Source organism: Trichechus manatus, unplaced genomic scaffold (assembly GCF_000243295.1).
Source record: "Trichechus manatus latirostris isolate Lorelei unplaced genomic scaffold, TriManLat1.0 scaffold00014, whole genome shotgun sequence".
NCBI lineage: Eukaryota > Metazoa > Chordata > Mammalia > Sirenia > Trichechidae > Trichechus > Trichechus manatus.
In genome coordinates, this window is record NW_004443950.1 from 19579145 (window position 1) to 19593447 (window position 14303).

At 46.5% G+C, this 14303-nt stretch overlaps 1 protein-coding gene across 1 annotated transcript in view; it reads right to left on the reverse strand.

The window, feature by feature from the left end:
* Nucleotides 1-14303, reverse strand: part of WDR88 (WD repeat domain 88) — a 36975-nt gene that overhangs the window by 13296 nt on the left and 9376 nt on the right. The window contains exons 3-7 of the mRNA XM_004371682.1: nucleotides 14092-14202; nucleotides 8440-8528; nucleotides 6937-7000; nucleotides 3803-3941; nucleotides 2407-2536 (exon numbers count right to left, since the gene is read on the reverse strand). Coding sequence (XP_004371739.1) covers nucleotides 2407-2536; nucleotides 3803-3941; nucleotides 6937-7000; nucleotides 8440-8528; nucleotides 14092-14202 — 533 coding nt within the window. The remainder of the gene's footprint in view (nucleotides 1-2406; nucleotides 2537-3802; nucleotides 3942-6936; nucleotides 7001-8439; nucleotides 8529-14091; nucleotides 14203-14303) is intronic.

Here is a 14303-nt window from a genome sequence, read left to right on the forward strand (position 1 = left end):
GAAGGCAGGAGGGGACAGGAAAGCTGGTAATAGGGAACCCAAGGTTGAGAAGGGACAGTGTTGACATGCCGTGGGGTTGTTAACCATTGGCATAAAACAATATGTGTACTGTTTAATGAGAAACTATTTGTTTTGTAAATCTTCATCTAAAGTACAATTAAAAAAAAAGAAAAAGAAAATCCCACAGATGCAAATTCTAAGAGAATATCTCCTCATCAGATTAGCATAACCCCTGGTGATTTGTAAATCTGTCAGAAGTGATTTTGCAAACCTAACTAGCTAAATGAACCTTGAGATAATAAAATCCAATTTGAATTAAAAAAAAAAAAGAAACCGTGGAGGCCAGAAGGAAGTGACAGAACATTTTTCAAGTGCTGAAAGTAAAGAACTGTCAGCCCAGATTGCTGTGGCCAAAAAAATTATCCTCCAGAAATTAAGGGGAAATCAAGACATTTTCAGATGAAGGAAAACTAAGAGAATTTGCCACCTTCAGACCTAACCTAGAAGAATGGCTAGAGAAAGTTCTCTGAACAGGCAGGAAGCTAGAAAAGAAGGGAACTTAGAACATCAGAGAGGAAGAAGGGACACAGTAAGGAAAACCGTGGCTAAAGTGCAATAGACTTTCCTTCTCCCCTTTGATTCTTCTAAATTATGGTTAACAGTTCAAGCAAAATAATGATAAAAATAAAGTGCTTATGTTTACTCCTTGCAAGCTTCAAAAATCAGTTAGAATTATGAATTTTCAAAATCCTTTAGCAGGACCAGTTATATAATCTGCAGGTCCCAGTACAAAATTAGAATGCAAGGTCCCTCGTTAAATAATGTTCAAGAATTTCAAGACGTCGATAGCTGAGCATTAAGCCAAGCACGGGGCCCTTCGGGTCGTGTGACCTATGGGCGTGGGGCCCTTCAGAGCGTGGGGCTCTTCCGGGCCTGGGGCCCTTCCCGGCGTGGGGCCCTTCGGAGTGTGGGGCCCCGCTCGACTGCACAAACCGCGCCCCCATGAAGCCAGCCCTGTCCTGTGTCACTGAGATTCCTTGCAACTGTATTTTCTTGCTAAAAGCTACATTTCTAGAAAAAAATCACAAATTCAGGTAAATCAAACATAAAATCCAAAAAAATTAAAAACTCAAACATACCTATGGGTATTTCTCTTATTTACCTTGTCAATTACCGTCACCATTAGGGCAACAGAATGGAGCGGGTGGCAACACTTGCCCACGGCCGGAACTGTGCCCACCTCTGCTGCCCCCCTTCCCTCACTACCACCACCTAGTGGCCCTGAGGAGGAGTGACCGGGCCCTCCGTGGTGCAGATGGGAGTGTCTCACAGCCCCTCCTTCAGCCAAGCAACTCCCCCGACCTACACCTACGTTTCCATGGAAGTCCCTCTCAGTTACAGAGACCGCATGCTGAGAGCCCACCGTTCTAAGGCCGGCACTGTGCTAAGGACCCCTGTGTATTATCTCATTCAGAGCTCACATCAGCCCCATGAAGTTGTTGCTATTAGCTGCCGTCAAGTCGAGTTGGCCCCTGACTCATGGAGACCCCATGGACAATGGAATCGGACCACTGTACTCCATAGGGTTTCACCGACTGATTTTTTGGAAGTGGATCACCAGGCCTTTCTTCCTAGGCTCTTAGTCTGGAAACTCCACTGAAACTTGTTCAGCATCAAAATAACATGCAAGCAGCCACTGGTGCTGCACTTGAGGTACATTAGCTGGGAATCGAACCCAGGTCTCCCACATGGAAAGTGAGAATTCTACCACTGAATCACAGCCTTCCACCCCACCCCCAACGAGGTAGGCACCACCATTATGCTCAGTTTGCAGATGAGGAAACAGGTCCAAGGTCACACAGCTGGTAGGTGGTGAATCCAGCCTGGAAATCTCAACATTCTTAACCCCTGGCCAGACCACCATGGGAAAGCCTGGTCCGGGCCACAACTGAGTGGGTCAGGCAGGGTGACAGGGCGTGTCCACCTTCTGGGATCCTGACTCGTGGGGCCTGTGGCCTGCTGGAGAAGAACTGCCCCACCTGCAAGGCCCCAGGTCATCCGATGTTCCCATTTTTCAGGAGATGCTGGCAATTCACATCTTTATAGGAGATCCACACGATGTTTTCCAGCCTTGGCTCCCATTAAAACAGATGCATCTGGCATCCATCCTGGCCCACATGCCACGGCTGCTGGTTTCCCGCCGCCTGCCTGCCTCCTGCCCTTTGCCTGTCTCCAGCCTTCTGGTAGCACCCATGAGGAAGTCAGAGGTGCTCCATGTGGACCCTGGCTTGCAAGCTGAAGGCATGCGGTTAAGGTATGCACGCTGAGGCCAGGAGGGCACAACGGGGACATTCCACCCACCTCCTCATTGCAGGTTGGTGCCCAGCCTCCCTGGCCCCTCCTCACTTTGTGATGCTGAGCACCGTGGCCTGGGACATAACATCCCAGATCTTGATGGTCCTGTCCGATGAGACTGAAGCCACCTTCTGGCTGTCGTGGTCAAAGCAGCATGCTGTTACGGACCTTTCGTGAAGATCTGAGACACACAGAAAATGACTCATTGTCATAGGTTCCACGTCCTGAGCCACGTGCTTCACACGGCCCGGAGGGCTCACTACGCGCTTCTCCTCCACCCCCACCCCCACCCCCAGTCTGCAACCATATTACAGAAACATGAGCTCGGTGTCCATAAGGGGCTATTCACTTGCACAAACATTTCCTGAGTGCCTACTATGTGCCAGGCTTTGAACAATGACTCTGGCAGACCTGCTCCCTACCCTGGCAGAGCTCCCAGCCTGACAGGGAGACGTGCTTGGGCAGGCAACAACTCTCAAACACTGCACAGTACATCATGTCTCCCAGCCAGCAGGAGCCTCGTCCAGCCTTGAGGGGTCAAGGAAAGGACCTAAAAGTGAGCAAGGGAGGCAGGAAAAAGAGAGGGATGTAGGCAGAAGAAACAGCACATGCAAAGGCCTGGAGGTGGGACGGACGGAGCAGGAGGAGGCGTGGTGTGCAGCTGAAACCTGGAGTGTGCCCATGAGGTGATGATACAGGACGTGAAAAATGCACGCCGTGGGGCAGTACACACATCATGGCTCTATGCTGGTATCAAATAAACATGAGGGACATGTGGGAAATAGTAGGTATGTATACAAACACACACACATACACGTGCATGCATGTGTGCGCGCGCGCACACAGAGTTCAGGAGAGCTGCTCGGCAATGTGTTGTTAATAACAGGTACCTCTGGGGAGTAGACAGGCAGGGACAGAAGCTTTCACTTTTTACTTCACATATTTACCTAATATTTTTACAATGATTATGTGTCATTGTTTTTGTTTTTGTTTTTTTTCACTTTTTATTTTGAGAAGATTGTGGGAATAGTACAGAGAGATCCCATATGCCCCTCACCCGGTGTCTCCCGACGGTAACTTCTTGCATAATGACAGTACAGTACCACAACCAGGAATACAATGAGTATGTATTATTTTTATATTTTAAATATACGAGTAAAAGTGTGAAGAAGGATGAGCCTCCACTCATTAAAAGATTAGACTTTAAATGGCCACATGAGGTTGGAAAGGAACATTGCTTCATTCATTACAAGCAGGAGACTGAATGGAAACCGAGGAGAATCAGTCTTGGAAAAACGGTTCAGGCTTTTATCAATCAGTGTCCCAACCTTAATGGTGTGCCTGGTACAACTGCAGTTCCATCAATAAAGCAATCCAAAGTTATTATCAGTCAAATGCCAAGTGGCTGTGACTGTGGCTAAGAGAACAGAGCAGGCAGCAGCCTCACCTTTGACGTGTGACACCAGGGTGGCGTTTACCGCATCCCTTATACAGATTCCAAAATCCACATCCAAGGCAGAGACCACGTATTTACCATCAGGAGAAAACTTGCAGGAGACTATGAAGTTATCGTGCTTGATCTTCCACTGAAATGAGCCAACAATCAAAAGGTTGTTTTCTTTCTAGACCAATAGAACTTTCTGTGATGATAGAAGTGTTCTACACATGCCCTGCCCAGCATGGTAGCCAGTAGTCTCATGTGGCCATTGAGCAGGCGTAATGTTGCTAGTGCATGTAGAAACTGAATTTTTAAGTTTAATTTTAATTAATTAATTAGTAATTAAAATGTTTTCTCTTTTCTCTCTTAACTCTTGAGTCACGTGAGGGAGACCACACCAAGACTGTGTCCGAGACAGACGAACAGGGACAGAGAGAGCACATAGTGGAACTGGTGGCAAGGATCTAGTAATGACCAGGTTTATCCTGTTCAGTCTGGATAAACAGGAGTTTATTGAACGTCTGCCCTCTGCCTAGCACTAGGGACAAGACACTATAGTCCTAGTTCTTCAGGCAGCTCACAGTTTCCTGGGGGAGGATGGCACCAAACCACAAAAGGGGACAATGAGCTACTTAACAATGTAGGAAAGCGGGATCTCCCTGGATATTATAAATGACAGTATGACCATTGTGACAGTTTTAAAATAAGTCCACAAATTCTTCAACCATCCCCCCTCTAAAAGGTGGAGCCGAATTCATCTCCACAGCCTTGAATGTGGGCTGGACTTACAAAGACTCGCTTCTAATGACTAGAATATGGCAGACAAAGGGACAAATATGGTATAATCCCACTTAAATGAAATATCTAGAATAGGCAAATGCATAGAAATAAAGATTAGTGATTAACAGGGAATAGGAAACCCTGGTGGCACAGTGGTTAAGAGCTCAGCTGCTAACCAAAAGGTTGGCAGTTTGAATCCACCAGCTGCTCCCTGGAAACACTATGGGGCAGTTTCACTCTGCCCTATAGGGTCGCTATGAGTAGGAATCAACTCGACAGCAATGGGTTGTTTTTTTGGTTATCAGGGGATAGGTGTAGGGGGAGTGGAGAGTTATTGCTTAAGGTATAATGAGTTTCTATTTGGGGTGATGAAAAACTTTTGGACATGGACAGCAGCGATGGTTACACAACATGGTGAATGTAATTAATATCACTGAATTGTACACTTAAAAATTGTTAAATGTCTGTGTTTTACTTGGTTAAGTGGAAAATGTTTTGTTATACAGTATATATTTTTGCCACAATAAAATTTTAAAAAATAAAACAAAACAATATGGCAGAGGTGACAGTTTGTGATTAGGTTATAATAGGCACCATGTCTTCCTCCTCGCTCTCTCTTGGATCACTCACTCTGGGGGGAAGTTAAGGACCGTGTCCTGAGGATATTCAGGCTGCCTTTTGGAGAGACCCACATGGAGAGGAACGGAGGCCTCCTGCCAACAGCCATGGGAGCGAGCCATCTTGGAAGGGGATCCTAGTCAAACTTTCAGATGGCTGCAGCCCTGGCCGCCATCTTGACTGTGACCTCATGAGAGACTTGAGCCAGACCACCTGCTCCCAGATTTCTGACCGTCAGAAACTGTGTGCAATAATAAATGTTTGTTATTTTAACCTACTTATTTTGGAATAATTTGTCAAGCAGCAGTAGGTAACTAATTCAGCCATATAGTTGGCAAATGGCATAGACTGCTTGTGTAATAAAAATACATAAAAGTACTTTTAAAGATGGAAAAGAAAAACACCCCAAATGGAAAAATTGGTGAGCGACAAGAGCAGAAAATTTAGAAAAGCAGAAATAAACATTTGGAAACGTGTCCCAAGTCAGGAGTAATCAATGCAGGCCTCATTTTTCAGCCACGAAATTGGCTAAAATATTAAAAGTCATGATACTCAGCATGTGAGGGTTAGAAACGGTGAGATCGGATGAGTGCCTGGGGTATGAGTGGGCCCAGCTTTTTAGAAGGCAATTGGGTGATTTAATTTCTATATTGTTTCAATGAGCAATAAAATCTAGCTATGTAGCCTTAAGAAAATGGAGCATATGTATTAAAAACGTACAGATTTCCTCATCACAGCATCGTTAATAACAGAGACAGGTGAAAACAGTCTCAGCGCCTGTAACAGGGAATGGTGAAATATGGTATGGCCTGTTTCTACAGAGCAATCCCACGGATCCATGACAAAGGATGTCGCAGATGTATACTTAGTCACAATTCCTGCTAAGTGGGAAAAAACCAAAACAAAATCAGCATCCAAAAAGTAGGTATCTGATGTCATTGTTTTGTTAACAAAGCATATAGGCATGTATTCACATGTCTCTAGGAAAAGAGACCTCAAGATGTTAACAATGGTCTCTAGGTGGTGGTTTCAGGGTGTTTTTGTTTTGTTTTTATTTTATTTTTTAACTTGTCTTTCTAAAAAGAGTTTTACGATGAATATAAATCGACCTTTGCACTAAGAAGAAAGGTTGTGTTTTAAGGAGAGGAAAGAAGGGAGCGCGGAGGCGCTAAGGGGCTGTTGAGGGCAGAGCACAGGGATGGAGAGGGAGACCTGGCAGAGGTACATGGGCTGGGCAGGGCTGCCTGTGCGTGGGGGGAGGAGAGTGAAAAATCCTGGGTGATTCCAGTTCTCTGACTCTTTGCATGAATAAACAGTGGACCCTCCAGGATGGAGACAGGACAGGTTGGGAAGACACAGAAACCTCCTCGCGCTTTGGCCACGCGGTCTTTGTCCGGTGGCCTGGGCCCCAGGCCCCGCCTAATCAGATCAAACATCCCACAAGGAGGCTCCCTCTTCCTCTGCAGTTACCCCAGCCCAGAATGACCCTCCTTCTTTCTGCATATCCAAACCCGATTCAGTCCATGTTCTGCTTTCCTTCCCGAATCCCCACCTCTATCATCTGCATCTTCCTAAGCTGCCAACTTTGCAAGCAATGGCTACTGTAGGGTGCTGTTCACATCTATGCCTCGGATCCCTGAGAAAATGCTCCTTTCCTCAAAGACTGGGGCTTTTGTCAACTCCCGACCCTATGCCCAGCCCAGGTCTGTCAACGCCACCTGCCGACCAGTGCAGGACATACATACCAGCGGTTTTCCTGTCTCAAGGTCCCAAGCCCTGATTGTTTTGTCGTAGGATGCTGCAATAATTCTGGAAATAAAATGCACACATATAGGCTCTTAATACAACAGGAACAATTAATTATGCCTGCTGTTTCCATGAGGACTTCATAGAAATGTTTTATGATTTAAAACCAAGATTGCAAGTGATAATCTTTCGAAAGATGCTCTGGAAAATATATTTTATGAAAATAGTTTTAAATGGCCTAGTATTGATTATAAGATGAATATAATCTTCACTCCTGAATGAAGAGCATGGCCCCACTCTCATAGTGCCCACCTGCCCACCTATGTGGGTCTTCCTTCCAAGAAACCCCCTCCCCATGAAGACTCTGAGCCTTGGATCCCAAAACAACATGGCTCCATGAGCCCTGCTGAGGACTGACGGGGTCTGGCTAAAAGGCAGCCGCACATGTAGCTTCCACTCTCCAGAGACTTCACCAAACCTCTGAGGTCTGTAAAGCCCCTGGGACACTGGATGGGGCCTATGTGACACAGACAGGAGGGATGGCCACGGTGGAGCTGTGGCCCCTATGTATCTGCTTAGGAAATTGAAGCTTAGAACTCATTGAAAGAGAGATAACCCAACGCCAAAGGCACTACAGCACAACTATCTTCCTTAATCCTTCAGGCACTCAAACGTCGTTGTTGTTGTTTTTATATTTAGGGTTTTTAAATTTCTTCTGTTCTGTAATTTACTGTCTCCTTCTAAGGGGACACCTACAACTCACAAGGCTCAAGCACTTCCCTCTCTGCTCACCTGTCTTTTTCCAGGAAAAGATTTCATAGACAGCTCATTTCATTCTGAACCATTGTTAGTACACTTAGCAAAATAATATACATGTACCCTTGTCTTCTTATAGGCATGTTTCCGTGGCAATGTTTGTCCTCTAAGGAAGATAGATGGCCATGGAACAAACTCCTACAGTAGTTTTTATAGACATGGTTTTTATAGCTGCTGCTCAGGGTAAAAGTAAATCCATTTAAAGCAAATTCCTTTGTCTTTTACAGGCTCATCTCACATCTGTGTGAAGGGATTTAAGCAAACGCATCCCGCTTCCCAGAAGCCCTACTCTGTGCCTCTGCCTCCCAGCCCTGACCCTTCCCAGATGACAGGCTCGGGCTCTGGGTCCCTGGGCCTCTGCCCTCTGTGACAGGAGGGTCTGGACTAAATCCCTAAGGCCCCTGCAGCTACAACAGTCATACGCGTGGCTATAGAAACTTCATGCAGAAAATTCAGACTGGCTTTATATTCGCCACAATAAATTTCATCTTTTTAACACTTTAAAATTTCAAAATGTTAGCACATCTACTTAATTTCACAGCAAAAAACCAGATGCCATAAGACAATAGGTGGGAGCGTGGTTGCCTGTTTGTTAAAAAAGAAAGCCTGTCACGGGTATGCCTGGGCTCTAGCCTGCCTCCTCACTCTCATGTTTCCTGACCTGTGTAAAACGATGGGAAGTTCACCTTTTGCTGTCAGCCGTGATGCTACACTCTAAAACAGGAGCTTTGGGCCCAGGCTCAAAATTCCGCATCACAATTCCATCAACAGCATCCTCAAATAAATGAGAGAGAGAGAGTCAGTGGTCACTGTGGCGTTGCTGAAGTTGTGAACTGAGTTAACATCAGCTCTCAGCTTGTCTACAGCAGCAAACTATGAGAACTCCATGGTGCTATGACTCCCACTCAGGTCAGAAGGGCAACCTTCCAACATCTCTCACCAAGAGCAGGAAGGACATCCTCACCATCCATGGCATCCATGGAAAACTCCCCACAATTCTACAGCTACCGGATGGAAACTGGCCATACTGGGGGCAGGGCTGCAAACCAGAAAGCCTTTTCAGAATCTAGCAGTCTAGTTTAAGAACTTCAAAAAAGTTCACACTCTTTGACCCAGCAGTTCTACTCCAAGCGTTCTCTTCTGAGTGAACAGAATTACAGTCAAAAATTTATGCATGAATATGTTCATCTCACATTATTGGTGATGGCAAAAACTCTGGCAACAATCTAAGTGCCCATCTAAAGGGGAATGGTTAAAACAAATTGCGGGATATCTAACAGCCAGGCACCGGCAACTGTTAAAAATCATGCTGATGGTTCATAACTAGAGAAGGTGATGAGAACAAGCCTGTTCTAATGAAAGAAGAGTCATTGGGTGATGCAAACGGTTAACGTGCTCAGCTGTTAACCAAAAGTTGGCACTTTGAGTCCACCCAGAGGTGCCTCAAACAGCCTGGTGATCTACTTCTGAAAAATCAGCCATTGACAACCCTGTGGAGCACGGTTCTACTCTGACGCTCACAGGGTTTCCATGAGTTGGAATCAATTCAACAGCAACTGGTTTGGTTACCGATGCAAGAGGGTGCCTGTTGTGACAAAGATGAAATCTTTTTTAGTAAGAAATGTGCCAGCAGGTTTTCAGGATATGCAGACAAAGTGGAAAGTCCCCCTTTCTTATAAGAGAAAGAATTACTAGAAAGGTCTTGCATTGTTATGTAAAAATACAGCGGAAGACTGGGGTGCTTTTTGGCCAGACAAGGGTAGGCCTGTGACAATACCCCCTGATACACAGAGATCGCTTTCATTAGGATCCCAAGTCTGTGTCGAGGTCGAGGGTTGCCAAGACTAGTCCCAGGTTTGGTGATTAGCTAGAAGGACTCACAGAACTCAGCATATAGTAGGACTTACAGCTAAGATTTACTACAGTGTAAGTAAAATTAGTAAAGGTAAAAGATGCATGTGGCGAAGTCTGGAGGAAACCAGGCACAAGCTTCTAAGACTCTTCTCCCAGTGGAGTCTCATGGGACACAATTAATTCCACCAGCAGTGAGTTGTAAGACCACATGGGAAGTGTTGTCTACCAGGCAAGCACACCTGAGCCTTGAAGTCCAGGGTTTTTATTGGTCACATAGGCACTCTCAGCATGTACCAAAATTCCAATTCTCAGGAGGAAAGCAGGTGCTCAGCATAAGTCACTTTGGTCTAGGTACAGTGAGCCACCTTTATCATTTAGGGAAAGTCTCATATCAGTGTAGGGAACTGTTTATCAGTCAATTTCCCACATGCCAGTCAAGGGCCAAGCTTTCTAAGGATAGCTGTCTCAAGCTGCTATATGCACAGACCCAGATTTCAAGCTCTGCTCTCTAAGGCTCGAAATAATTGAGTCATGTCTGGATATACCCACTAGGCCCTAATCAAAGCCCACTGGTAGGAAGGATCTCATAGAGGAACTCACCAGGGGTAGGTGACACCTAGGCTGGCGGCCTGAGCTCAAGAGCCTAAGGGAACCAGCCTCCCTGGCTGGTGTATTACTCCGGGGAAAAATATGTGATTGCAAACTAAGAAAACAGCCATCTTGGGGCCTGGGATCAGGCCCACTACAGTCTGTGCAGGGCCTAGAGCCAGCCAATGGCACCATTAAAGTGGATCCCTGTCCATGGGGCTATGCTGGTTCAGCATTCAATAGTGACACCGTATGGCCAAGAGAAGGAACAAAGACCATGGACAGGTAAAATGGCTCCCTCTTCACCTGGCATTTGGAAGCAGGACCCCATCCCTGTGGATTCAGTCTCAGTGGGGGATACTGGTTTGACTTTGAATAAATGGGGGAGCTCTAATAAATAACTGGAAAAATAAAAGAGACATGACAATATTTGTACCCTAAGTTCATTATGGTCACATAAACAGTATTTCTGTATGGCTCCAATTTTATAAATGTGTGTATATGTGTGCATGCAAGAAAAAGGAAGATACACATCAACATTTTCATAGAAGTTAACTCTGGGGTGGCTGAATGATGGTTTTATTTTTCTTCTTTGTGTATTTTTATGCCTTTCTGTAATAAAATCATATTACTTTTGTAATACAAGAAAAACTACTACAGTTTTGTTTTGTTTTTTAATGGCTGAAAAGAAATGTGCCGATGTATTAGAATGAGATGGAGTAGTGGGATTGAGAATGAATTTTTTTCTCCACTGGTCCCATCCATCTGGAGCAAGGGAGAATGAAGAAAACCAAAGACGTAAGGGAAAGATTAGTCCAAAGGACTAATGGACCACATCTACCATAGCCTCTACCAGACAGAGTCCAGCACAACTACCCGGTGCCCAGATACCACCACCAACTGCTCTGACAGGGATCACAATAGAGGGTCCTGGATAGATCTGGAGAAAAATGTAGAACCAAATTCAAACTCACAAAAAAGGACCAGACTTATTGGCCTGACAGAGACTGGAGAAACCCCAAGATTATGGCCTCTGGACACCTTTTTAACTCAGTACTGAGGTCACTCCTGAAGTTCACCATTCAGCCAAAGATTAGACAGGCCCATAAAACAAACACTAATACATGTAGCTCAACCATGTATACAAGACTAAATGGGCATACCAGCCCAGGGACAAGGATGAGAAGGCGGAAGGGGACCGGAAAGCTGAACAAATGGAAATCGGGAACCCGAGGTCCAGAAGGGGAGACTGTTGACACATCACAGGGTTGGCAACCAAAGTCACAGAACAACATGTGTATCCGTAAACCTTCATTTAAAGCACAACAAAAAAATTTTTTTTTTAATGATTTTTTTTCAGCTTCTGTTATGGATTGAATTGTGTTCTCCAAAAAGATATGTTGATGTCCTATTCCCTAGTACCTGTGAAATTGACCTTGTTTGGAAACAGGGTCTTTGAAGATGTTATCGGCTAACAGGAGGTCAAACCAAAGTAAATGGGTCCGAATCTAATCTGAGTAGTGTCCCGATAAAAGAGGTCAACAGGTACAGAGAGACACACAGCAGGAAGTGCCATGTGAAAATGCATCTACAAGCCAAGGAATGCCTGGGCAACCAGAAGCTAGAAGAGACAAGGAAGGACCTTCCGCCAGAGTGCACAGAGAGAGCATGGCCCTGCCAACACCCTGATTTCAGACTCCTCCAGAACTGTGAGACAATAAATCTCTGTTCTTATAAGTCACCGAATTTGTGGTACTTTGTTATAGCTGCCCTAGAAAACTAATACAACTTCTTCGTACATTTATGGACTTCCGGAATTATCCACAGCAGTCTATAATTGTGAAAGGGGGGTTTAAAGATTAAATCAAATGTTCAGGTTTGGGATAGGGTTGGGAGGAGGGATCAGAGATGGAGGTGATGATGGGCAGGTTCACAGGGGGAAGAAGGGGGACATCTGGGCTGAGATACTGTGATACAAGAAGGCGTAGGGTAATGGCTTAATCATCTATTGAGGGGAGATCCACAGCTGGGGATCCAGAAGGAGCCAGCAGAAAAGAAAGAAGACAGGAGAAGAGAACCAGAGGGGAGGAGAGACGGCTCCTTGGAGAGGGCAGTCAATGGGGCCAGTCAAGGCCTGGAGCCCAGGGGAAAACCAGCAGTTATCGGAGTCGGGTTGAAGGGGTGAAGGAGGGCAGAGAGAGGGGCAGCAGGGGCTTGAGGTCTGCTAGAAAATGTGGCAGAAGGGAAGAGGGCTGTGAGCAAGTCGGGGATTATTTCCTTGGACTTATTTCCTGGGGTGGGAGAAGGATTTAAGGCTTGTGGGAAGGAGGATATAAAGGAGGCAGAGGGAGAAGTGGCTTGCATCATGGACAGGGCACTGAGGAGGAGGGGAACAAGGGAAATGAGACTGTGGTGGAGAACTGAGAACATCTTGATGGGTGGTCTCTCATCTTGGGATAATGACCAAAGTGGCACCAACTGTCCGGAAAGTAGAAACGGGCAGATATCAAGAGCCTTAAAAACAAGGGTCCATCGGCCGAAACAGACAGAAACCTCCACAAGTCCTTCCACTGACTCAAAAGGCGAGAACAAAGTGGGAAGAATTTGAAATGGCAAACCCCGGTGATGACAACCAGCAGAGGTCCCCTCACCCTGTGGGCTTCCTGGTCACCCCATAGGGAAAGAGCTTAAGGCTCCCAGAGAAACCAGTCATTTTCTCAACAAGGAGATCACAGGGTAGGTGGTGGATTTTGTAAAGGGCAGCAGCAGAGGGAGGGAGTGGGTGTTGGGGCCTGGTATGGGCCTGGTAGGCCCTGGGCTAGCCCTGACACACAGCTGGTCCTGGGAGGGACAGAGAGGCTCCGGGAAGCCCAGGAAGACATGTAACCTTCCAGGGTCACACAGCTGGTGGATCCCAAATATGTGGTCTCAGCTCATTTTGACAGTCCCCAAAGCCCTCTTGCCCAGTCGGCTTGGACTTGGCACCCACTGATGACACAGAAGATGCTCCTCTAAGGTCACTGGAGGGTGAGGGGCTATTCTCCACCCAGTTACCCAAATCAGAACCCGGGAACCAGCCTTGACTCACTCCACCCTGTTCTGCTCCTGGCCCTGAAGCCAGAGGAGATGGCAAAACTCAGAACTGATTGTCTTTCCCCATGGGCCAGAGCCCCAGCCACATGGCCATGTTCGACCTGGCCCTTGCTGGCCACTGCCACCCCCCAGCCCTGCTCCCTCGTCATCCCCTCCTGACAAACCAGCAATGCCCCAAAATAGGCCTGCCAGTATCTGCCAGCTCTGCCCGGAAGGATCCAGAAGTGTTCTAGGTGGCTGCCTCTCTGCAACCATGTCTAACCATCAAACTCCTGTCCCTTGTGCCCCTACCTCCTAAACTTTGGGGCATTGCTCTGTGCTCAGATCTGCCTCTCCCAGCCACCCCTTATAGGCAGATCCCAGGCCTGGCCACCTTTCTGTCCACCCAGGCCTGGCCATACAGTCTCTGCGGACGGAACTGAGTTTTCCAGATAAAGAGAAGGAGATCACAAGAAATAACACAGCTCAGAGACCCCACGTAGGCCAGAGGCACAGCTGGGACCACCCTCAACAAAAGATGAGGGACTCCCAGCCCAGTGGTCTTGACCTCCAGCTCCCACTGTTTCCGAAAGATCAGGCTGGCAGCAGTTACACTAACTTCATCTCTCCAGCAACTTGACACTGGGCGGGGGCGGAGAGGGGAGCTCACTTTGCACATCCTTCTTGCACTTTGCACAGAGCCCTTTCAAACTTTTGGGATCCTTGAGTGTCCAGGAACTCAGTACTGGGGAACTGTCCACACGAGATGACATAAGCTTACAAGATGTTTTAGCTCCAGGAGAACCTGACCCTGGGCCACCTACCCACAGCTTCACAGTGCAGTCATAGGAGCCACTGAGGATCTTTGTGTCTTCCACACAGAAATGGCAGGAACTCACCATCTGCTCGTGACCTCTCAGAATTTTAAATGGAATCTGAAAAAATAGGATGGAATGAACAAGTTCAGCAAGGTTGCAGGATACAAGATAAGTATACAAAAAGCAGTTGTATTTCTGCACACTTGCAATGAACCAAC